The sequence below is a fragment of the Cricetulus griseus genome (assembly GCF_003668045.3).
Source record: "Cricetulus griseus strain 17A/GY chromosome 1 unlocalized genomic scaffold, alternate assembly CriGri-PICRH-1.0 chr1_1, whole genome shotgun sequence".
In the NCBI taxonomy this organism is placed as follows: Eukaryota; Metazoa; Chordata; class Mammalia; order Rodentia; family Cricetidae; genus Cricetulus; species Cricetulus griseus.
The window spans coordinates 201629183-201655717 of record NW_023276807.1 but is presented as its reverse complement, the minus strand read 5'-3'; the positions used below and the strand labels follow the sequence as shown (position 1 = coordinate 201655717).

Genomic DNA, 26535 nt, shown 5'->3' with positions numbered 1-26535 from the left:
TTTCATCTATTCCCCATCACTGTTAGAAGCAGAGGTCTATTCTTCCACATTAACAAACTGTTTTTGGCCTTTCTGCTTAATTTTAAAATTCATTTCATTTTACATTTTGGCTTTTGAAACAGGGTTTCGTTGTGTAGCCCTGGCTTTCCTGGCCCTATCTCTGTAGAACAGGCTGGCCTCAAACTCAGAAATCTACCTGCCTCTGCCTTCCAAGTGCTGGGATTAAGGGTTTATGCCACCATGCCCAGCTTTCTTTTTAAATTTTTTGTTACACTTAGTTGTCATTTTCTGTATGTGCACAAATGATATGTTTGTATAGCGGTGTGCATATTGGTTGCCAGGGGACAATTTGAGGAAGCCAGTTCTCGGCTTCTCTCATGTGAGTCCCAGGGATTGAACTCAGGTAGTCAGAAATTGTAGTAGGCACCTTTACCTAAATTATTCTTCCTATATGTCTGCATTTATGAGACAGGACAGAGTACTCTTAAATACTTCATGTCTTTAGGGGGTGGGGTATTAGAATGAGCAACAGTACCCCTTTAAGTGGGGGACAGATCAAGTGTCTGCCACATTCAGTTGTCTCTGTAGCCATTTTTAGGGGCTATAGGCATAAATTGCTTGCAAACTTTTTATATCAAAACTGTACACTGTTAGCCCTTTTGTTGCTGACATAATACCTATGGACTAATTTAATCAGATGCTGCATTTAATTTCTTGTGCCCTCCAGTAGGCTAAGTTTTTTTTTTAATAGCACTCTGAGAATTCATATATTGGAATTCTAGCTTCCAACATGGTGGTATTGGGACATGGGGGTGAGGGATGAGGAGGTGATAAGGTCATGAGGCTAAAAGTTATCCTCAGTGAGATCAATGCTTGGATAAAAGAGACCCAAGAGAGCTCTGCCCATCTGCTGTGTGTGGGTGCAGCAGAAAGTGGGATCTCACCAGACACTGAGTCTGCCAGTGTCTTTGCCATCAACTTCCCCATCTCCAGAACTGAAGATATTGTGGTGTGTGAGCTGCCCGTTTGATGGCATTCCATTGTAGTGGTCCCGATGACTGAAACAGCTTCACTAACTCCTCCACCTTTCTTCCTCTGTTTCTTACAACTCCATTATAACAAAGGCAAAAAGGACCTGCCTTTTATTGGTATCACCAAGAAGTAACCCAGAATACTGGATTAACTCACCAGTCCCAGTTATGACAACACCATCTCATCTTCAAGTCATAACAGACTTTGGGTTCCCTTGGGCTGCCTTCTACACTTGTCCTGGCAGGATGTATTCATTTGGAATTTTGAAATGATAGAAAAATGGGGATTTCATTATGCCAGATGGCTGAAGACATCAGGAGGATAGAGTCAGGCTTAACTACTCCTTACAGCTTTAGACACTTCAAAAGGTAGCTTCTGAGTCAAAACAATGCAGTAATGTTGAGTGGGGTCTGGAGTGAAGCAGTGACATTGTGATACATTGCCACTTTGTTGCCAGACAGTGCCTGGTTTCAGGCTTGCCAAGTAAGTGTCTTTAGTGGCCGGCTTTCTATGCACTGTGAGCTTTTGCAGCTGTACCTCTCAGCGTTCTGGATCTGGGCCATAAGAACCCCTCTTTTCTTTTCCTGCCCCTCCTCTTTTTTTTTTAAAAAAAAAGACTAGCTTCTCTTTTAATTTCTATTCACTTCACAGCTCAAGTTAAGATTCCTTTGCTCCTTGGTTACAGTTTAGCAGTGGCATTTGTTGCCATCCTCCTGAGAATGGTTTATCCTTCACTGAGGGGTTTTCTTCCCATGGTTTCTAAAAGCTTGAATTCCCATTGACTCCAGATAAAAAGAGAGACTCATTATCCGTCTCTGACAGATAACTCTAGAGAGAAATGCGTGGTTAGTGTGAGTCTTAACTGGCCTCATGCAGGAATGACTGAAACCCTGGAGTCATGAGGATGGTGATGCTTTCAGAGATTGTGTGGCAAGAAGAACAGAAGTAGAGCAGAAACGGGTGCAGACAACTAGATAGGGATTAGATTGGAGTGAGCTTTTTCATGCTGAATTTTTGAATTTTATCTTGTGAAAATGAAACATTTGGCAGGTGTAAAATGGAGAAGCTGAAATTTGCATTTTAGATTGCCACTTGGGCAGCCGTGTGAAAGGAAAGTGTAAAGCCGGGAAGGGAGCTCAGACTGAGGGAGAATCCCTAGGGAGTTAGTGCAGTGCTGAGACAGGACAGCCTGAGATGACACTCTGGATGGTTGGGACAGGGGTGTGAGGGTGGTAGACTGTACCGTGGTGCATTTGTCACATGTCAGAGGAAGTGTGGACCAGCCTGGGCTCTCTGATGTTTTCACTTGATTAAACTGTGAGTAGAAAACTTCCAACCCAGCCCCAGCCTGCAGTGGCAGAGAAAAGGAGCCTGCTTCAGCTGGGCTGAAATATCCGTGGAAGTAGAGGGTACATAGGTGTGGAATTCAGAAGAGCATGCTGGGACTCAGGGTGCAAAGAGACTGTAAGTCGGTGGCCTCTAAAATGGAGTGTGTTCACAACACGGCTTTTGGAAATATTTGGATTATAATGGAAATATTTGGATTTTAATTTCTATTTTGTCCTTCCAATTTTTATACCCTATAATTAATAAATCATCTTATAACATTAGTATACATGCATAATTTGTAAATATATATGTATGAGAGTATGTTTTTAAAAAAAATTTTTTTAATCTTTGATGAGTGACCAAATGTGGAAATGTATAGTTTAAAATGGTTGTGAGGCAGTGGTTTGTTTTGAGCATTTTCTTTGTTTAATTTTTGGTTTTTTTGAGACAGGGTTTCTCTGTATTGCTTTGGAGGCTGTCCTGGAACTAGCTTTGTAGACCAGGCTGGCCTCAAACATACAGAAATCCACCTGCCTCTGCCTCCCCAGTGCTGGGATTAAAGGCGTGAGCTGCCAACGCCTGGCTCTTTTGAGCATTTTCTTACATGCCCTATAACCTGAGCTCTTCATTAAAGACACACATTGCTGGATGCTATCTCCAGAGGTGGTTGTTTAGCAAGCATACTGAAAAGCCTGTCTTTTAGTTCCAATTCAAGTGACTTCTGATACTTTGGACAGGTTTGGAAACCACTGGTTACAAACAGAAAACATGTTGAATAGAAAGAGAACATATGTCCAAATGACACTGTCTTCATTCTAAAAATTCCAGCTGTGGTAATGTGTATTTTTTTATTATTATTTAAGTTAGCATTGTGGCTGAATATACAGTGGCTGTGTTGTGAATAGAGCAGATGTTGTCAGTATAGAATTGATGATCTCCACTGCTTTAAAATTTACACTGAAAGCTCAGGTGACTGAATGTTTTTACTCTTGTCTTTTAGCACAATTATTTTCTTCTACATTTATGTACATTATACCAAATTTATGTTTATGTTATCCAAGTGTTTGGATATAGACTTTTCCTTAAGCATGTAAAATTATGCATACGTAAACCTATCAAAACAACGAACTTGGGAGGTTTAGTATATAGTACTTATGATATAAAGTCTAATCTCCAGATTTGAGGAGAAGAGATGCTAAGAACAGCTGATATCTGCCATCTACTAATTAAAATGTGAAGAACTGTGAGTGCAATATGAATGCCTGAAAAGATCATGTAGTAGAAACTTTAGGGGACTATTATGGGTTGAACTCGTCCTTGTACAACCCCACCCACCAATCCTCAGAATAGGAGTGTAGATTAGAATCAAGCTGATAGGGAAAACCCTAATCTGCCCCAGTCAGTTGTAACTGGGTGAGAGGAAGAAATTTAGACACATAAAAGGAAAGACTATGTGGATAGTGACAGTGGGCACCCACTAGCCCATCAGAGAGGCCTGTGAGTGCCTGAGGCTTCATGGGATCTCAAGATGCTAACACCTGTATTTGGGGCACCTAGACTCTAGTTATAGTAAAACACATTTCCACTGATATGCGTCTCTAGACCTGTTGTATTTGTTAAGGCAGCTCTGGCAAACTGGTTGCTAATGAGGCTGTTAGCTTTGTAGCCACGCTGCTGAACGACAGACAGGTGGACTTTCAAACCCTTAATTGAACCAGAGCAGTTGGTGTTGAGTGTTTAACTACATCGAGTATTTCCTACCTCCATGAAATTTGTAAGTTTGCCTAAGCATGGCTAGTGGTAGGTAGTATTGGCATTAAATTTTGCATGGTTTAGTGTTCTTAGTGTGATTGTTACTTTCCAATATGACCCAAGGTATATTTGGTTTTTTGAGACAGGGTTTCTCTGTGGAGCTGTGGAGCCTATCCTGGCACTCGCTCTGGAGACCAGGCTGGCCTCGAACTCACAGAGATCCACCTGTCTCTGCCTCCCAAGTGCTGGGATTAAAGGCGTGCGCCACCAATGCCCGGCAACCCAAGGTATATTTGGAGTTCTGTTTATTTTTGTAAGATCAGTTGCAGCACTGCAGTGAAGCTGGGTCAACCCTGTTAGGAAATCATTTGATGATTCTATGGAATGAGCTGGTTTCCAAGAATCCTGATGGATGGCGACTTCTGATACTTGGTCCCTAATTTATTCTCTTTAATTCCATTTATTAGAGTATTTGTTAACTTTATATTTTATCATTCACCTAGTTTATAGTTAAGAAAAACAGCATAGCTAGTAGTATTCTCTTTACTTAGTGTAAACATTAAACATCACAAATAAATCGAAATCTTCTCTAACCTCTCCAGTCACTGTTCTTCTTTCTAGACACAGCCCCCTATTCTGTATTCCTTTGCATTTTTTTAGGTTTCTAATTCCTTGGGGCTTATTGTAGCTGTGTCTATAAATGGCTGTTCTATTTGTTTCCTTCTGCAGATTGTTTTTTGGTTCACAGATAAGTTGTTGAGACTTACCAATGCTCATTCACAGAACTCCACGTTTTCACTGTATGAGTAGGTTCCTTAATGTTCCTCTTTGGCATTTATGTTGTTCATAGTCTGGGGTGCTGTCCACATTGCAGCACACTTCTTTATATGTGCCCCTTTGTGCACCTGTGCCAGAATTGGAGCTGTTGTAAATCTGTCTAATAGGTTTTCTGTACCCAGATAATAGGTTTCTCCTCTGATGCTGTAAGCCAGATCAAACCAAATTGAAAAAGTTAAAAAAAAAAAGGGGGGGGGTTTATTTGAGCAAAGTAACTCCATGGTGAGTTTTCCAGCCCTGGAGATTGAGGCAGGAGAAGTCACACACCCAAGTAAAGCAGGAGCTTATATATCCTGTAGGCTAGGGGTGATGACACAAGCTGGGATTGTGCCCAAGTAGAATTCATATGGTGAGGGCGCACGGCTTTAGTCCTAGCACTTGGGAGGCAGTGGCAGGAAGATCTCTGTAAGTTTGAAGCCAGCCTGGTCTACAGAGTAAGTTCCAGGACAGCCCAGGGCTACACAGAGAAACCCTGTCTCAAAACAAAATAACAACACACAAAAAAGCTGGAATGCTTGGGCAGGACTTGGGCAGCTGGCATCTTCAGGGGAGGAGCTAAGAATGTGGAACTGAGCTTTTTGGTGCCTTCCCTTTGTTCAGAAATTCGGCGCAGTTTGGAGAAAGACAGGAATGGGGCTTTCCAGATCAAGCAGGAGTGAGCTGGAAGTTCCAAGGGAACACTGCCCATATCTCTGATTACCAGGGAATCTGAGCATACTTTATGCTGAACTACAAAAGTTTTCTCTTCTGTAGAAAATCCTGCTATAGAAGTCCAGTGAAAAGCCAGAAATTCTTCTCTAGTTTTAACAGGAAAAAATAACATGAATATTTTTAAATAGAGGAATTAGTAAAGCAAAGATAACTATGTAAAGAATACAGAGGTACAAGAAGACCGTTCCTGGGAAGGTAAAGATTGAGACCTAGTTGAAACTGTCGGTAGCCACTGAAGCTGTCCCTTTTAAGGAATGCTGGAAATTGACCCCCTGGTGGTGGAAGTAACCTAAACCTGAACGTCACTTTAAGCCTCCCAGGGTGTGTGCTGAATAAGTCACACCAAATGGCCTGGGGATGTGATGCTAGGGAAGCTTCCCTAACAAAGGTGACATTTTGTCAGCACCTTGGATGCTATTGAAAATGGATAGACCAGCCTAGAGCTGAAAAGAGTGAGCACACTGGAAGCAGGAGAGCCCATTTCCTCATCTTTACGACATATTTTGTGTAGGTAGATCAATTTTTATTTAATCTAGTGTGTGTGTGTGTGTGTGTGTGTGTGTGTGTGTGTGTGTGTGTCACACATCTGTGTCATGGCACATGTGAAAATCAGAGGACAGCTTTCAGGACTGAGTTCTCTCCTTCACTGTGGGTTGTAAGGATAAAACTCAGGTAGCCAGGCTTGCACAGCAATTGTTTACGCACTGGGCCCTCTCACCAGCCCCATTCTCTGCCTATATTTTTTAATTGACTTATATTTACTGTTTATAGAATGTACTCTTAAAAATGCAAACAGAATGGTCAAATGAATTCAAAGTACCTTCCTCCTGATCCTAAATTATTTTTTACTAGTTTTTTAATACAGCAGCAATTACCTTTAAATTTTACAAATTTCTTTGTCAGGTAATGCTAGTTTATCGTTATGCTCAAGTACCTTCAGGATTCCCGGTGCCACGGATAGCACACAGACAGTTGTACTGCACAAGTCCAGCACACTTAATGATAGATGTGAAGAACCTGCCATTGCCCTGTGATAGCAGGAAGGTGTATGCTCGCCGTACTGTGTTCCTATAACACAGTAGGTAGATGCAGTGGAGACTGTTCCAGTTACTGTACTGGTAAAGTTAGAAATCAGGCGCCGTTGGATGATGATAAGCAGGTTGGCGGCTGAATATTCCAGAAGAACAGCAGATGAAATGTGCTGCTATCATGGTGGATGATATTGAGAACATGTGGAAAGCACAATCACCATGGAAGATGGCCACAGCTTTGGGAAGGAAGTCGCCTGAGCAAGAACTCTTTTCAGGAACCTCAGTGGAGCAATGGATTTCACGCAACTTTGTTCAAGACAAACTGACCAATGTAACTTGTTATGCTTGACTCAAAGCTGGGAGTGGTGACTTAGATGATGGCTAACACATCAGTTCTGCCTCCCTCTAAGCATTGGCTTCTTTTCATAGTAAATAAGTGTTAGCTAGAAAATATAAATTTATATGAAGCATATTCTGTTTACTAAGAAAGTTAAATACTTGAGAAAATTTCCCAAATGATTAGACCGTTGTCTTTTATGACACCGTAATTAGCTAGAATACTACATTTCAATAACCAGTTGTTGTGTTTTACCGGTTTTAATGGGAGATGCCAACCAGTGTTGTTATATCTGAATAACTCGAACTTTATAGTTCTGTAAAATGAATTTGAATGAAGTGCATGGGTATATGGCAGACGTTGAATTGTCACATTCTTTGTTTGACTGAGTTTAATTCATTTGTTTTGGTAACAAGTTCAGTTACTTTATACCAACTTACCCCTCTTGTCTTACTGATGCTTAACAGCTTGCAGTGACCTGCACGGGAAGGTCAGGCTCTGCACTGCTCCGGTCCTTAAAGAGTCACAGTGTTGTAGAGCCCAGTGCCTATGCTGTGACCACCAGAATTGTCACCATTGCCTACCCAGTCCTGCATATTGTTAGGAAAATAAAAATGTTCATGGGATTTTATTTCTACCATGATGGAGTTCTGCCATGATGTGTTGAAGATGAAGGTTTCTGTCCCACCAAGTCCTGCCAGCCTTCAGCCCCAAATAAGCACACAGAGAGCTATCAATTATAAAACTGTTGGCCAGTGGCTGAGGCTTCTTACTGGCCTCTTCTCTCTTAACTATTAACTCATAACTATTAATCTATATTTTCACTTGGTCTTGGCTTCTGGAGAATGCCTGCACCTGTTACTTCTTTGATAGATACATGGCATCTCCTCTCAGCCTCTCTGCCCTCTCTCCCTGCATTCTCCTTGTCTCCTAGCCCCGCCTATCTTCCTGCCTCCATTGGCCAAAATCCATACCAACGTAAAGTATTCATTTCTATATTGATGTATCTGGAGGCCTAAATTGTAACATAGGATTCCTTCTTCTCCTTGTTACTTTGTGTGAGTGAGAGGGTGTGTGTGTGTGTGTGTGTGTGTGTGTGTGTGTGTGTGTGTGTGTGTGTGTGTGTGTTGTCATCAGTCAGTCATAGCACATAGTGGAAATTAGAGAACAACCCTCTAGGGATGGAATTTGGTCCTCGGGCTTAGCACCATTACTCACTGAGCCATCTCAACAGCCCAAATGCAGCATTAAAAAAGGTGATTTTATGAAAATGGTACATTAATTAATACACATGTAATGGCTGAGGGAGGCATCTTTGGGAACAGTATAACCATCTTTTAAAGCAGTGAGTCTACAAAAGATCTAGCCAGAGCTCCTACATGTACATTTACAGTAAGTGTTCAAAATAAAAGACCATTTTCTCAGTTTTATACCTTGTTTTTCTGTCCTTGGTCTTTTATATTTCCTTCCTCTGTGTCTTTTTTCACTTCTAATCCTTGCTGGTTTCTTCCCTTAAATAACAATAATCCACCACTTCTGTTTGCCCTCGTACAGTGGCTTCTTTCCTCTCTATGTGGGCAGATTTGCCCTGGAAGTTTCTGTAGAAGTGGATTACAGCATTCAGGAGACGGAAATAGGCTGATCTTTTGAGTTCAAGGCCATCCAGAACTACACAGTGAGAGCCTGTCTTCAGACTTGTAGGTGTGCATTGGGCCTAAGAAAGCTGTAGGAGCATGATGCTATTCGGAGTAGGTCTTTCAGATCTCTGCCTGCCTCACACATACACAGTATGACAGGGATATAAACGGCCCTCAAAATACACCTGTAGGAAGCCTAAAGCTGTTTTCCTGACTTATGGTTAATGTAGCTCTGTGTGTGTGTGTGTGTGTGTGTGTGTAGAGGAAAGAGATGGGGGGAAACAAGCATTTAGCGTTTATCGGGGAGGAGGCATCAGTCCTTGGCTGCCGCTTTTCTAATGGTCACCAGCATGTTGCTCAGCCCCTCCCACTTGCTCTTGTTGCAGATGTGTGGGCCCACCCTCCTCTTGATAGACTTGTGCACGAACTTGTCCTTGGACACCTTGAGCCAGCTCCAAGGCGCTGCTCATAGGGCACAAATCCACACACCTCCCAAATCATATCCCACAAGAACTTGGTGTGTTTGGTGAGGTGTACGTGGTACTGGCTAAGTGCTTCTGCTTGCTGACATTCCCTGTCACTTTGTGGCCCTTGTTGAGGCCCACAGCCATGGGGTGGCATAGAGCCATGGTTGCTGTTCTCCAGTGGTGGCTATAATGTAACTTTATACATAAATGTTTTTGTTTTCTAGCACATTTTTTATTTGTTCTCTCATAGGTTACATCCCTATTACAGTTCCCCATCCCCCACTCCTCCCAGCCTACTCTCCCCAACCTCCCTTCTCCCTGCAGATCCACTGCTCCTCTGTTTCCCTTAAGAAAAGAGCAGCCCTTCCAGGGATATCAACCGAACACCGCATAACAAGTTACCATAAGACTAGCCACAAACCCTTATATGAAGGCTGGAAGAGGCAGCCCAGTAGGATGGAAGGGGTCCTAATAGCAGATGAAAGAGTCATATAGACACCCCCACTCTCATTGTTGGGAGTCCCACAAAAACAAAAAAGAACCAAGCTAAACAACCACAACATATATGCAGAGGACTAAGCACAGACCCATGCAGGCTCCATGACTGTTACTTCAATCTTTGTGAGCCCCTATTAGCCCTGCTTAGTTGATTGTGTGGGCTGAATTTTCCTGATGTCCTTGACCCCTTTGTCTCCTACAATCCTTCCTATCCCTCTTCCTCGGGGTTCCCTAAGTTCTATTCTGCCTAATGTTTGGCTGTGGGTTCCATAAAGAATCTGGATGAAGCCTCTCTGATGACAATTGGGCTAGGCATCCATCTATGAGTATAGCAGAGTATCAGTAGAAATCATTTCATTCATTCAACTCCCCAGTAAAGATACAAACTAGTGGTTTGAAAGAAAATGGCCACCAAAGGGAGTGACATTATTAGGAGATGTGGTTTGTTGGAGTGTAGGTATGGCCTTGTTGGAAGAAGTGTGTCACTGTCAAAGGGGGGCAGACTTTGAGGTCTCATATATGCTCAAGCCACACCCAGTATCTCGGACTATTCACTACTTGTGAATAGGACACTCTACCACTCCTCCAGTTCCATGTCTGTCTGCACACCATCAGCTTGCACCATGATAATGAACTAACCCTTGGAAAACGTAAGCCACCCCAGTTCCGTGTTTTCCCTTTATTTGCCTTGATCGTGGTGTCTCTTCACAGCAATAGAAACCTAACTAAGAAGTTTGTACCAGGGACTGTGGTATTGCTGTGATAGCCTGACCATGCTTTTGTTTGAAGGACTATGGACCTTGGGACTGTGGATTAAAGAAGCAGTTAACACGTTAAGTGATGCATAATGATCCATCCTCGTAGGAAAATGAAAGACAGTGGTGCTGAGTATGATTTGAACTGTGGATGCCTGGACCAAGAGCTTCTAGAGGAGACTATTAATATGTGGCCTAGAGATTGTTCGTGTGATTTTGGTAAAGAATGGCTGCTTTTTGCCCTTGTCCCAAGAGTCTGCCTGCGGCTAAAGTGAAGAGATTTGGGTTAATTCCATTGGCAGAGGAAATCTCAATACAGCCTAGTATAGACTGTGCCGTGGTTATTAGTAGTAGCTCTAATGAAGATTTATAATGAAAAGGAGCAAGCCAGTAAGCATTTCTTCTCCATGGCCTCTACATTAGCTTCTGCCTCCAGGTTCCAGCCCTGCTTAAGTTCCTGTTCTGACTTCCTCCATTGATGGACTGTGATCTGGAAATGTAAGCCAAATTAACCCTTTCCTCCCCAACTTGCTTTTTGGTCATTGTGTTTCATCACAGCAATAGAAACCCTAACCAAGACACAGATTAACGGAATGGATGTGAAAACAGGATCCATCCTTCTGCTGCATATAAAAACACACCAGACACCTCAAAGTCAGAGACAGACATTGCCTTGGAATAAAGGGTTAGAAAAAGATTTTCCAAGCAAATGGACTCAAGAAGTAAGAGATGTAACCATTCTAGTATCTAACAAAACAGACTTCAAACCAAAGAAATGGGGAAGGACATTTCATAACCATCAAAGGAAAAATCTACCAAGATGATGTTTCAGTTGTTAACATCTATGCCCCCAAATGTAAGGGTACCCACGTTTGTAAAAGAAAAATTACTAAACATTAAAACACTTTGATCCTCATACATTGATAATGAGAGACTTCAGTATCCCAATAGAAAGGTCACCCAAACAACAACTAAACAGAGAGGTGCTGGAGCTAGCCGGCCTTATGAATCAAATGAACCTAACATATCTACAGAACATTTCACCCAAAAACAAAAGAATATGTCTTTTCTATCACATTTTATCATATTCTACCACGTTTCTATCAGATTTACACACACACACACACACACACACACACACACACACGTGAGAGTCACTCATGCATTTGCATAAATAGGATATTTATAGCAGAAAACGAACCTTGAAATGATTTCCCAATCAAGAAGAACCCACACACTTTGTTCTGTTACATAGTCAGGGCTTCTCTTTAAACCAGTGGTTCTCAAGCTGTGGGTTGTGACCCCTTTGGAGGTCAAATGACCCTTTTACAGGGGTCACCTAAAACCATCAGAAATATCAGATATTTACATTATAATTCATAACAGTAGCAAAATTACAGTTATGAAGTAGCAATGATAAAATTATGTTTATCATTGGGGGGGTCACCACAACATGAGGAACTGTATTAAAGGGTGACAGCATTAGGAAGGTTGAGAACCACTGCCTATGATTTGGCCAAGTATTACATTTCAGATAATGGCTTAGTTGTTTTCTGATGGACAGGTAGCAATGATAAGTTTTAGTCTTTATGAAGTTTAAAGTGACTTTCCATGGGTATTGTTGCAAATAAAGAGGCAGTATTAATCTAGTTCAGATACTTGCTTTAGCATCCACTAATATACTGGTCTTTGGTCTCCTGTTATAAGTAAGTACATCATGCAACAGATGTGTCATGGTTTGCCACTGTAACTACAAAGTGGGGAGACATTTTCAAGCAACACACACAGGATGTGTCTGTCCACCTCAGATGCTGCAGCACCTAGTTTTGAAATCCACAGTAGTAGTGGCTTAAACACAGTGTGTGTGGCTCTCTGAAGTCACAAGGGAATGCTGTGAAACATGTTCCATAGTGAGTGTGTGCGAGAGAGGTCTCTTACAGACTCAGCATCAAGCACCTCTGCCCACTAGGCTGTCTAGCCACCCCATGTATTTGTCCAGTTCTTTGTTGATAGGCCATGCTCTTTTTTGTTTGCTTTTTATTTGTTAATCAATACGAAAGGGCCTGATTTCCCTGCAGCATTTTCAGACATACTTGGTTTGGGTTGGTTGTTCCCAACTTGACTCACTCCTCTCTATCTCCTCAGCCCCCGCTTATCGCTTACACTCCTGGTATTTTGCTTTCCACTTTCATATCACATGTGTTTTACTGTCTTCCTGCCACCCTCCCTCTAAATCTTTTCCCTGTGTTCATGGGCCCCTTTCTAGATTCCTGCTTTCTAACCCTGCTTACTCCAATTAAGTTAGGATCCCTGTGTGAGAGAGAACATGTAGCTTTAGCCTAGTTTATCTTACTTGATATATTTTCCAGATCCATCCATTTACCTGCCAATCTCATAGTTTTGTTTTGCTTCATAACTGGATAAAATTGGGTTGTGTGTATGTACCACATTTTCATTATCCATGTCCATGTTGATGGACATCTAGGCTGATTAAATTTCCTTGCTATTATGAATAGAGCACCAAGAAACACAGCCATGCAAGTGTCTATGATAGGACATAAAGTCCTTTTGATATATGCCAGGAATGGTATAGCCGGATCACATAGCACTTTTCTTTTTAGTTTTTGAAAACCTCCACACTGGTTTCCATAATGGCTGAACTAGTTTACACTCCCACCATGGTAAGAGTTCTTTCCCTATATCTTCTCCAGTGTATGTATGTTTTCTTGACAGTATAGGTTGTGTTTTGTTATGCTTTTGTTTCTATTATAACAATACTGGAGTAAAATATCTTGGCATTGTCTCTAGACAGTTAGCACATCCCTGTAAATACATTCTAGAAGTATGGTTGTTCTATGAAGATTACTAATATTTTAGTCTTTGAGAAATAACTGAGCCAGATATGGTGGTACAAACTTATATGTAATCCCAGTACTTGGGAGGGGGAGACAGGAAAATCAGGAGGAGTTCAGTGCCACCTATCTTCAACTAGATATCAAGTTTGAGGCCATCCTTGTAGACTACATAAGACCCTGTCTTTAAAAAGAAAGAAAAGGAGTTCTTAGTTATCTGTACTGTTGACATTTTAAGCCTACTACTTCTTTGTTGGTGGGAATGGAAAGGAAGGAGCTGGGTTGTATTCGATTTTTAGAAGCATCTTTGGCTCCACCCACTAAATTCCCAGTTAGCAGAACCAAATGGACCATCCCAAGCTTCAGCAGTCCTCTGGAGATCTAGTCCTCACTTGGTAACTCATAGCATGTAATTAGAGAGTAACTGATGTGTCTACAATTTAGACTTAGTTTAGTGGTAGAACTAAGTAGGCCAAGAATGTAGCTATGGCTGTCTATTGTTTGATAAATCATGACAAGTACTTTAACCATTAAAATAATCCTATTTATGGGCTGGATAGATGGCTTAGAGGTTAAGAGCACTGGCTGTACTTCCAGAGGTTCTGAGTTCAATTCCCAGCAACCACATGGTGGCTCACAACCATCTGTAATGAGATCTGGTGCCCTCTTCTGGCATGCAAGCATACATACCAGCAGAATACTATATACACATAATAAATAAATAAACAAATAAATAATCCTATTTATGGCTGGTTAGTGGCTCATTTGATTAAAAAAAAGTACAAACTATAGTGTGATATATGTAATTTTTTAAATTTTGTAATTGGTACAGAAAACTTAGCAGTGTACAAATGTAGCCCAGTTTAGTGACAAGTTCTTTGGCCTTTGCCTTTTCTAGCTTGGCAATGAGAGCCATAGATTTAAGAGCCAGGTCATTGTCTCCTCAGTGGCGGCGGATCTCATCATATCTGGCATTGCAATTGATCCTAATAGCTTCCAGCAGCTTAGCTATAGCACTCTTGTCTTCTGGGTTAACCTGTGTGAAGGCAACTATGGTACATGTCTTTCTGTGGACTAGCTGCCCCAGCCTGGCCTTTCCCTTGATGATGCATGTCTTGGGATTTCTATTGCTGTGAAGCGACACCATGATCACAGCACCTCTTATAAAGGAAAACATTTAATTGTGGTGTCTGCTTATAGTTCAGAGGTTCAGTCCATTATCACCATGGTGGGACATGCAGGCAGACATGGTGCTGGAGAATTCTACATCTTGATCCAAAGGCAACAGGAAGTGAACCGAGACACTGGGTGGTATCCTGAGCATAGGAAGCCTCAGAGCCTGCCCCCCAGAAAGACACTTTCTCCAACAAGGCCATACCCGCTCCAATAAAGCCACACCTCCTAATAGTGCCACTGCCTATGAGATTATGGGGGCCAGTTACATTCAAACTATCAACAATGAAGTAAGAGACCTCCATCGTTTGGCACAGGGCAGGCAGGAAGGTCACCAGTTGAGCCTTCTTGTTCTCCACTAAGGTGGTGGCTGCTGGAAGGACAGGTGGTCTCTTAGTTGGGGTGTTCTCCTTGCCAGCTCTTTCTTAGCACAGGTCAGCAGCCTTTCTTCTCCTGCTTTGTCTCTGGCCTGTTGTGAGCAAGCTTAAGCTGCTGGGTAGCTGTTTGCCCACCCAGGGCCTGGGAGAACCGCTTAATGGCAGGAAGTACTTATAGGATGGTCTTTTGCTGCTGCAGCCTGATGTAATGGGGCCATTTGACGAAGCGAAATGTGTGAGAACTTTTATGCTGGATGTCATGAACAATGTCAAAGTTCTTAGGCCTTTTCTCAAACAGAGGACTCATCACCTTTTTGCCCTCCTGTTTCTTCATGACTGGCAGCAGGGCCAGGGACACCTTCTTCCCCTCCTTTCCTTTGGTCATCTTGCTTGACTGGAGGAGAGAAAGCCACGTACGTATGTATGTATGTATGTATGTATGTTTTTTGTTTGTATTTACGGTAAACTGGTCTAGAATGCTGTAAATTAGGGTTTGTTTCCTTCAGCGAGTAGTAAAGGCTTATACCTGTGTGGTAGCAGGGATCCTTCTGGAATACTCCATAGTCTGGTTATTAACACTTGTAAATGGCTGTGCTTGTGATAGTATATTTTTCTGGATGCATGTTATTCTTCAATGAGTAGTTGACTTACTGAAATCCTACCATTCTTATCCTTAGGGAGTAGGCAGACAGGTGTTTGGGTTTTTTCTTTTCTGAGTCAAAGAACGGGTTATCAGAAACCAGTGTTATTAATGGCACTGCAGCACACACTAGCCAGAGGGACAGGCAGACTCTGAACTGAAAGGAACCCAGTCAGCCACAGGGGCAATGCTAACATGGCCCTCAGCAACGTTTAACATGTGCTGTTGAAGTAGTGCTTCGTGGTAGTTCCACTTTCAAGCATCTGAGATGCAGGTGGACATAGAGCATTTGCATCCTAAGATTCTAGAGAAACAAGGAAGGCTAAGGCAGTTAGACTCTACACAAGATAAGCCAGGTGTGTTGGCCCAGGCCTGTAATCCTGGCACTTAAAAGGTGGAGGCAGGACTATCAGAAGTTCAAGGGCATTCTCAGCTACATAATGAATTTGAGACCAGCCTAGTGTCTTGGAAGTCCCTGTCTCAAAAAGCCCCCTCCCAATTAATCATTTAAAAATAAATAAAAATTATCAGAACAAAGGCAAAGTATATATGAATTGTCATAAAGAAACCTTTTACTTTGTGTGAGTGGTTTTTAATCTAATTTTTTTTATCTCTAATTTTTTTTTTCAAGACAAGTTTTCTCTGTCTGTCCTGAAACTCACTCTGTAGACCAGACTGGTCTTGGACTCACAGAAATCCACCTGCCTCTGCCTCCCCAGTGCTGGGATTAAAGGCCTGCACCATCATGCCTGGCTTCTAAATATTAATTTAAAGGAATGTAGTCAAGTAAACACTGACAGGTGTGTATAGCAGTAATCCAGTAAAGCCATAGACAAGAGAAGGGCTTATGAAGAGGTAAAGCTAGACGTTAACTAGATGAAAAGGTAAGAACATCATATGTACATATGTGACATCCCAGGGACATGTGTAGATTATGCTCAGATACCACACACACACACACACACACACACACACACACACACACACACACACACACACACACACACACACACACACACGGATCTCTTCTGCATCCCAAAGCCTAAACCTTCTTCTTTAGACTAAAAGGGGAATTGTAGCCACATCTTGCCTGTGAACCTGTAACAGTGGCCACACCCTTTGGGCGTGGTTACAGGTGCAGACATGATCCATTTAAGGTAGAGGAGCAGGGGACAAGAAGCCCCTTGGGTGGAGGAGAGCATTGGAGAGGCAAGGTCTGCATCCTTGGAGCAGGAACGCCACGACAGTTACTTATTGTTATCTGTGTAAGTTCATCCCCAATAAACACCTGTATATCATTCATCTTGGTTTGGTGAACTCATTCTAACTCCACGCCTTCAAATTTGGTGTCTGCTTGATGGTAGATACACAGAAATTGTATGAATACATTCATGAAATATACATGAAGTATATGGAGACAGTCAAAGGGAAGGTGTAGGAACTTACCTGAGAAACATAAAGAGCCCTAAGAGAATTTAAGTATTAAAATAAAACAATTTTTGGCAACTATAAAAGATGGATTAGGTTTCTGAAGAGAAAGGAGTAGCTGGGGGAGTCCATGTGTACACAAATATGTGTATTTACACAAGTGCATGCTGACAACTAAGCATTAGTAGAGGTGGTGGTACTGGTAACAGACTTGACACTAGCAATTCCAGGTTTCTGAAGCTACACAATCGAGGACCAAGGCATCCTGATGAGTAAGGGGTGATTTGAAAAGTCAGCTGGGTTTTTTGTTGTTATGGTCATTGATGGTGGGTACCCAAGTGCGCACACCTGGAGGCTGGAGGGGCCCTGTCGCTCTCCGTCTTGTTCCTTTGAGATGGGTAGCAGACTAGCAAGCTCCTGGAGTATGCTTGTCTCCACCCCCAGTACTGGGGTTTCTTGCTCCTGCAGTCACAACTGGCTTTTACATGGGTGCTTGCCATAGCAAATGGCTGTTCATGGAGCCTTCTCCTCGGCCCAGCTTGAGTGTGATTTTTGAGATACAGTAAACAGTACATAGCATTGAGCTATAGTTGTAAAAAGCATTTAAGAAGAGGCAACTTGGGTGACTCCAAGGTTTCTGCCTTGGTAACCCACCCAAAGCTGATGTTCCATTCACTGGGTTGAGCGACACAGGTGGAAGGAACAGATTTGTGTGGTATTGTGTTTTGTTTGTTTTCCCCTGGTAGTCAGTGTGTTAGGTGATTATTTCTTGACTCAACACAACTCAAGAACCTGTGTTTTGGAGAGAGAGGGCTAAGCGGGTACCTTTCCTCTCTGGAAAGCTGCATTGTATAGTTGAAAATAGCTCAAGTGAACATAGCTGACAGACTTCTGTTGGAATCTTGGATCTCACATTACCAGCTCTGTATTGGGACAGGTGATGGGTTTTCTCTAAGACCCAGGTGTACTTTGGAAGCAGGAGAAACAATTAAGATTACAGTTAAAGATTCAATGAGATAAGCTGCTTGGTCTGGAAGGTAGTAACAGCTCTCTAACCCTAAATTGCCAGGAAGGGACACACACACAGCTCACACCTTGGGCAAGATAGACAGTAGTGTAAATCTTTAATTACTTTTCTATAAAGAAAGCAAATTACAGCAGTTACTATCACTGCTACAGCCTGTGAGTGCACAGAGTGGACACACAGAGGCCTGAGAGACCGAAGAAAGGAGTGGGCGTTAGCACAAAGCAGATAGACTATCCACAGATCCAGTGTAGATGGGGAAACCTCAGACAGCCCCGCCTCTAAATGGAGAGCTACAGGCAGTTACTGGCTGCTAAAGGGATTGAATCCATCTTTAGCCAGACCCCTGATAGGTTATCCAATCCCAAGTGATCAGCCCTAAACATCTGTACATATGAAGAATGCTAAATGAACTCAGCAAATAGAGAGAGAGAGAGAGAGGAGAGAGAGAGAGAGAGAGAGAGAGAGAGAGAGAGAGAGAAAGTGTGTGTGTGTGTGTGTGTGTGTGTGTGTGTGTGTGTGTGTGTGTGTGTGTGTGTGTTTAACAATGATAAGTGGGTTTTTGAATTTGAGAGGAGTTGAACTGGGAGGATATGGCTGAAATGAAAATAAATACTCATACATGAAATGTCAGACAATATTGTAAATAAAAATGAGTTTGGCTACTTAAAGCATCAAAGAAAATCAGCCAAAGAGAAAATGCCCCAGTACCAGCTGCTGAATACCAGTGCAGGCCTGGGATTGGTAAAGAAGGAGGGGGAGGCTAAGGGTTGGGTGGACCAGTGGAAAAGGGAAGGGCAAAGAAAGAGCCACTTAAGGCAGACATTCCAAGGCTAAGACAAAACAGAAACAGGAAGAAATGTAGCATGATTTGATTGAACTTGGGAAAGAAGTCTGTGCTGATTGGTTTTGTCTGTTTGAACCACCTTACACATATCTGGAAGAAGGGGGCTTTAACTGAGAAAAAATGTCTGCACCTGTTTAGACTGTAGACAAGTAGCTAAGGCATTTTCTTTATTAATAATTGATGTGGTTAGGCCCAGCCCACTGTGGGCAATGCCACCACTGAGTAGATGCCCTGGGTTGTTTAAGAAAGCAAGCTGAACAAGCCATGGAGAGCAAGGCAGTAAGCACTGTTACTTCATGGTTTTGTTTCGGGTCCTGCCTTGAATTTCCTGCCCAGAGTTCCCTTCACAATGAACCGTAAGCTGTAAGATGAAATACACCATTTCTTCCCCAAGTTGCTTCTTCTAATCATAATGTTTATCACAGCATAGAAAACTTAAGACAAAGTTGAAGGAAAGGTGATACATTGTACAAGCTGTCCAAGGGAGAGTTAAATTCAAAATCTAATAAGGGCCATTGGTGCAATGGAAAATAGCCAAGAGTATGAAAGTAGGATGCAAAAGCAAGGAAGAGGAACTTAGAAAGTAGCTGATGCCATACAGGCTGGAACACCGACATACCCCAAGATGATAGAACAGAATCTTCAACTGTGAAGTGGTTTGACCACCGTGGAAGAGCCATAATAGCTGAGTCAACTTGGTGACATTAGACTTTAAAGATCAGTTATTTCTTTCTGGCCTGTACGGGGAATAAAGGTCACATTACTAATAAAGTTAGAGTCATGCTCAAGGAAGGCTGTGATACAGGAGCACTTTAGAACTTAAACTGGCTAACCTGCCCTTTCAGTATCAGGGGAACAGATCCGACATACAGGAATTTAGAAGATGCGTACCACAAAGAGTTATATTTTAATGTGGATTTGAGAATGTAGATTTTAATGTGTATCCAACCAGTGTTGGAAACGTAAGTGTAATTGTATGTCCAAATAAAGAGAAAATAATATTAACCTATTGCATATATAGTAAGGGGGAGTCATAAATACCATTTAAAATAGACTGACCAATGGTAAAAATTTTAAGTAAGCAAAAAAGAATGGCAAAACAGGTAACTACTTGAGTGTGACACACTTTCCTAGTCCTCCTAATACAGAGGGCAGAAATGCTACACTGGGAAAGTCTGAAGAATAAAGGTGATAATTATAACCAAGAATTGAGTTCAGATTTATTAATCATATCAATAAACATTGTCTTATTCAAAAAAAAACTTCACATGACTTTTTCTGCAAAACCCAATTCTATGCTATATTTAGAGCACAGTAATACAAAATGGATGTGCAGCTACCACAGCCTAATGGAAAGAAGAGGAAATCTGGCTTTAGCAGCAATAGCAAAAGTAAAACTCAAACCTCCCATCCTCCCCAATAAACATAACAGTATACACACAATGTGAAAGCCATAGCGTGGGAAGCTCTGTTTTCAATGTGTGCTCCTAACACAGCAAGTATCACAGTGCAGATACTCTGTAGAGCATAGAAGAAATACATATAGGAGCCACTCCAAGTCAAGGCCATCCTGGGCCAGCCAGGGCTACACAGGCAGGCCTTACTACAAAAACCACAAAACAAATAACATAAACTTTTAAATACATCATAGTACAAGTCTGGTAGAATGAAACACATAAGATCATCTGACATATTTCCTGCCCAAACCCAGAATCTGCCATTTTGTTCAGTCGTGTTGTAATTTAAAAAAGAAACAGCAGGAAGGAGTCACACCATACAAGGCTCACATAGGAGATTTATTGGAAGAGGAGAGAGAAGGGGTAAAGGGGGGCAGAGACCAGTCCCTAGGGACAAGAGTGGCAGATGTGAAAGAGAGAAATGGAGAAAGAGAGGGTGAGAGAGAAAAATGGGAGGTAGACAGGACCTTTTAAAAGGGAACATAGTGAATGTGCACAGGAGGTGCTTGCTCTTAGTGGCTGCAGCTGAGGGCGAATCCTGTCAGAACCCCAAGGGCAGGCCAGTACAGATGCCTTAATTTACCGAGTTGTCTTGAACACTGGGAGAACTCTAGGATCAGCTTAGCTCACTCAGTGTTAGGGTTACTCACATGCTCTGAGTGGTTTGTGCTTCTTCTTTTTTTTTTTTAAAGAGAAAAGATATCAGTAGTTCACGTTGATATCCCTAATTGAGATTTATAATTGCAGAGGAGTTTTTTGTTTGTTTGTTTGTTTGTTTGTTTTTCTTTATACATAAGTCTGTTTCCCTTTCATGCCAAAGTTCTAAGTCCCAACTTTCAGGTCCAAAGACTTTCAGGTCCAAAGGAAACTCCAGTTCCTCAAACTCCAAAAGGCAGTCCAGATATCTAGAAGTGAACTCAGCCTGGACTATGAAAGGCTCTCTGGTGGTTAGATAAAGCCAGCATTCCTCAGGAACTAGTGAAGCAGTTCTCATCTGCCAAAAGAAGCATTTCCCTTACCTCTGGCAGCAGGGACATTTGGCTCTCCAATTAACATATCTGTGGCCCTGTCAGCATATCAAGGTCCAATTAACATACCTGTGGTGCCTATCAGTGTATCAAGGTCAGTGGCAGCCTCCAGGCTCCCTCAGTCTCTACTCATACAAGTTATACATTTTAATGCTCCCACACCAGTCTCCTGCCCCCATCCTACCCCAGCTATTCTCACCATTCTCAGCCCTTGCTATGCAAGTCTCACTATGCTTTCTCCATCCTCTCTCCCTTGCTAGTCTCCTTGTCTTGCAGACATCCCCGACTATCTACTTTCTCTTTCTTGCTCTGGACTCTTTCAGATGCCTCTGTCTTTCTCATGGATATTTTCTCTTTTATGCACAATAAGACCTTACCACACCATAGAGTGTTCATGTCATCAGTTTATACACTATTGATATTGACAAAGCTAATACATTCATCAAAGCGTACAATTTCAAGTTAGCTGCATTGTTATGTCTAAAGATGTGGCTATTGCAGAAAGTTTAATGATGTGGGATAACCCTTCTATACACTGTGAATATGTATTCCTCTCATTGGTTAATAAAGAAGCTGCTTTTGGCCTACAGCAAGGCAGAATAAGGCCAGGCTGGCAAGCCAAACTGAAAATACAGGGAAGAGAAGGGCATAGTCTAGGAGAGATGTGAGCCAGCCGCCCAAGAAGCAAGATGCCAGCAGACCAGTAAAAGCCACACCTATGTGGCAATACGTAGATTAATAGAAATTGATTAATTAAAATGTGAGAGCTAGTTAGTAATAAGCCTGAGCTATAGGCCAAACATTCTGTAATTAATATTAAGCCTCTGAGTGATTATTTAGAAGCAGCTGCAGGATGGGACAGGACAGAGAAACCTCCATTTACTGTTGTAATGTTACTTTTGTTTTGCCCATAGATGATTTCTCTCTCTCTCTCTCTCTCTCTCTCTCTCTCTCTCTCTGTGTGTGTGTGTGTGTGTGTGTGTGTGTGTGTGTGTGTGTGTGTGTGTGTGTTTCATTTTGCTTTTAGGGTAATGTTACTTTCATTCTGGTTGATTTTGTTGTTTGGGGGGCAGTTATTGTTTTTTATTTACTTTGTTAGTGGTGCTGAGAGTTGAACTCAGGACCTGGTATGTGCTCTGCAAGTACTCTGCTACTATAATGCTTGCAGCCCTGTTTTTGCTTTTTTAGTAAGCATTTTTAGGATTCAGGATGACTACTAGTGTGGTTTATTTAAAATAAACAAAGGTTTTCAGCTTCTGGTAACAGTATATAATTGGAAAAATGTTATTCAATAATTTTTTTCTAAAATGGATGGGAAATTTACTATAATTGCTTTATTATTTTTCCTTGTGTTCTACCTGGAAACATATGTATTCCAGCATGGCCTTTGCACAATTTCTAAACACTGCATCTGGGATACCACATTAATGTAAGGCTGTCTTAGTTAGGGTTCCTACTGCTGTGAAGAGACACATGACCGCTGCAACTCATAAAGAAAGCATTTAATTGGCATGGCTTACAAGTTTCAGAAGTTCAGTCCATTATCATAGTCATGGAGAGCATGGTGCCGGCTATAGCTTGATATACAGGCAATAGGAAGTTGACTGAGATACTGGGTGGTACGCTGAGCATAGGAAACCTCAAAGCCAGACCCCAAAGCGGCATACTTCCTCCAACAAGGCCACACTCACTTCAATAAAGCCACACCCACACTTCCTAATATGCTACTCCCTATGAGATTTTGGGGGCCTGTTACATTCAGACTACCACAAAGGCTTTTGCACTACCAACAAAGTCTTATAGTCAAGCCTTTAACCTTCAAATTTGGGTTATTTAGGGTCCCAAATATATAGATAGTTGCCCATCTATCTTCTGAATAGTAAAGCAACTTATATGTAATGCCTAGTATAATTTAGTCTTGATGTCTGGAAAAAAAAATACTCTAGCCAGCTGTAGTGTTTCACACTTACCAACCCAGCACCCCAGAGGCAGAGACCAGAGAGTAACCTCAAGCATGAAGCCGGCCTGGTCTACCCATTGCGTTCCAGGCCAGCCAAGACTCCAGAATGGAACAAACAGGAACATTAATTACACCCAGATTTGAAATCTGGATTTATTTCTACCTTAAGTAATGATACTGGGTTATTAACGTCTGTTTGGAGAATAACAATAATAAAAGGTAAAATTGTAGCTATGTCTCCTTTTGAGAGGTTGATCTTGTGATGTCTCTTTTCAGAATCTGATAAAATACCAGTAATGCGTGGACAGTGGTTTATTGATGGGACTTGGCAGCCTCTAGAAGAAGAAGAAAGTAATTTAATTGAGCGAGAACATCTCAGCTGTTTTAGAGGTCAGCAGATGCAAGAAAACTTTGATATTGACGTGTCAAAATCGGTAGATGGAAAAGACGGTAAGATGACCAGTTAATGCTTCATATGTTCTGTGAAAGTAAGTAATTGATAAATCTTAGAGTACTTGGTAAGTTTGGTAATAGTAGCTCAGGAAGGGTTAGAATTTATTAAATTTGACAATTTTTGAGGTGCTGAGGGATCAGGCCTTACACATATTAGGCAAGTGTTTGACTTCTGAACTGTATCCCCTAGCTCTAAAATTTGGTTTTTGAAAACACTTTACTATTCTAGAATTTAAAGTTATGGTGAATTTTTAATTATTTTACTTAGTACATATGTTTTATTGCATGATACTAACAAAATTTATACTATTGATACAAAATGTTTATATTATACTTCAAGTTAGTCATTTGGGGCAATTTGAGTTATCACTGAAAATAGAACTTATAAAAAAATTCTTGCTATTAAAAAAGCATTTTTATTAGTATTTTAATGTTGATTCTTTTCCTGAATTTTCAAAGTCAGCATTGATTTGTGTGTCTTTTAACTATCTCTGGATGATAAATGTCAGTTTTTAATTTAAAAGGCAGTATTCTCCTTACATTTCCTTTCGAAGCAAGTAAATATGTTAGAATGTTATATAATAGCCAAGATTGCCATGTTTTCAGTATGTGTCTGAATCTTGAATAAACCTCAAAATATGTGGTAAAGTTAAAAATCCTTCTATTATTCCATTTAATGCAGGCAGTGGGATCAACTATTCTGGTGAGTACAATACACAGGAGCTTAGAATATATAGATACTCCAAGTGTTTCTTCATCCTTGCTTGCCTTTATTTGGGAGGCTTTTGGCAAGCCCTGCTGAACCTAGTGAATTGAAGTACAACTTGAGTAATCACTTTCCTTCCCCATAAAACCCCTCTAAAGCCAAGCAGCCCAGCATTGATGGGGCAGGTCACAGAATGTAGCTCTGCATTGTCTTCAGGCCCTGTATCCAGTCTCTTCTCTTTGGTCCATTTCCTCCTCTTTGCTTCTGTTCCTTATTGTCTGTCATCTCACTGAACACTTAGACACACACACACACACACACACACACACACACACACACACACACACACATTTCCCCCTCTTTGCTTCTGTTCCTTATTGTCTGTCATCTCACTGAACACACTTAGACACACACACACACACACACTACCCACCCACCCACCCACACCTGTCCCAAGAAAAGAAGCCCTAACACTACCTTAGCACTTGTGTCTACTCAGTTAAGTTTGGCTAATGAGGAAACTTGTGATTTCCACATAAATTACCAGTGAAATCCATCATTTACATAATACTCGGTATACTCTGAGTTTTAAATACATTATTTCATTATTAACCTGTAGAGTCAAGTATGTCCTTATTTTGCTGACAGATTTGGGCTAAAGGATTTGCCCTCAGTGTAGACAAAGCAGTTCTCTGTAAGAGCCGTGGCTGCTGATGACTGCAGGTAGTGCTTTAATAACTAGAGAAACAGCATTGCAATCTTGTGCAGCAAGAATGAAATTTTTTTCTGCAATTTGAAGTTAAGGAATAAAATCTCTCACCACTACTACCAGAACCACCACAAACCTGCTTCGAAGTGTCTGAAAGACAGAACCTTTGTCATAAAACAATTTCTTTGCTATTAGAGAAAGTGGAGTTTGGGAATTTTTTTCTTAAGTCTTCTACCCCCAAAATAGCAATTCATGTAGCAAACATAGTTTTTGTCACCCCAATTCCTTGCTGTTAGTGCTTGAAAGCCTCCAGGCTTGAAAAGGAGAATATGCAAAATGGAAGGAGGTTGTCCCCTCCTCATACTATTCTTCTTCCCCTCTGCAGATTCAGCCTGTGGGGTTAGTCAGCAGCTGTCATCTCTACATCTTACCTGGTTAGAATCATATTCACAATAAAATCAATTTTCATGTAAACTCTATACTCTGCTCTCTTTCTACATATTAAATGTAACAAATATTTCAGTCTTCGGTAAAGTGCCCAAACTTAATATGCCTAAGTACACAGTTTATGCTGGGCAGTGACAGCACACACCTTTAGTCCCAGCTCTCAGAGGCCAGCCTGGTCTACACAGAGAAACTGTGGGAGGGGGGATACAGTTTATTTGTATGAGTAGGTCTCTCTCTCCCTCTCCCTCTCCCTCTCCCTCTCTCCCTCTCCCTCTCCTCCCTCTCCTCCCTCTCCCTCCCTCCCTCTCCCTCTCTCTCTCTCTCTCTCTCTCTCTGTGTGTGTGTGTGTGTGTAAATCTCAACTAGTGTAACATTATTTGGTGTCTTTAAGGATACACATGACATTCTAAATAACATGTTTAGCTGGGCATGGTGGTATACACCTTTAATCCCAGCCCTCCTGAGTTCAAAGCCAGCCTGGTCTATATAGAAAGTTACAGGGCTGAGAGAGAAATATAACATTGTTATATTTAAAAAAAATGATTCCTTGAAGTTATTAGAAGAAAATTTTATGTGTGTATTTAATTGTTTTGTTTGTTCATTTTTCAAGACAGGGTCCCTCTGTGTAGTCTTGGCTGTCCTGGAACTCACTTTGTTGATGAGGCTGGCCTTGATCTCCGAGAGATCCACCAGGCTCTGCCTCCAAAATGCTGGATTAAAGGCGTGTGCCACCACCACCTGGCTACAAATCGATTTGTTTTTTTGAGGCAGGGTTTTTTTTGTAGCCTTAGCTGTCCTAGAACTAGTTGTATAGCCACTGCCCCTTGAAATTTTTATTTTTGTTGATTTTTTTTGACTTGTGTATGTAGTTGAGGGTGACCTCTTACCTCTACCACCCAAGTGCTAAGATTACAAGCATACACCACCACTCCCAGCTTGTGATGATAATGTTAGCTCTATTGTATATAGGTAAAGATGTATCATATTGTTAGCTCAATCATTTTCAGTCTTTCCATCTATTATTTAGTATTATAAATATATACTCAGA

The 26535-nt window shown here is 41.5% G+C and overlaps 1 protein-coding gene and 1 pseudogene across 2 annotated transcripts in view; one reads left to right on the top strand and one right to left on the bottom strand.

The window, feature by feature from the left end:
• The window catches only part of Ddhd1 (DDHD domain containing 1), a 75570-nt gene that overhangs the window by 11391 nt on the left and 37644 nt on the right, over window positions 1–26535 (top strand). For both annotated transcript variants that reach the window (XM_027389283.2, XM_035453478.1), the window contains exon 2: window positions 23449–23622. In XM_027389283.2, the coding sequence (XP_027245084.1) occupies window positions 23449–23622 (174 nt within the window). The remainder of the gene's footprint in view (window positions 1–23448; window positions 23623–26535) is intronic.
• Window positions 8906–9339, bottom strand: LOC118238135 (annotated as a pseudogene).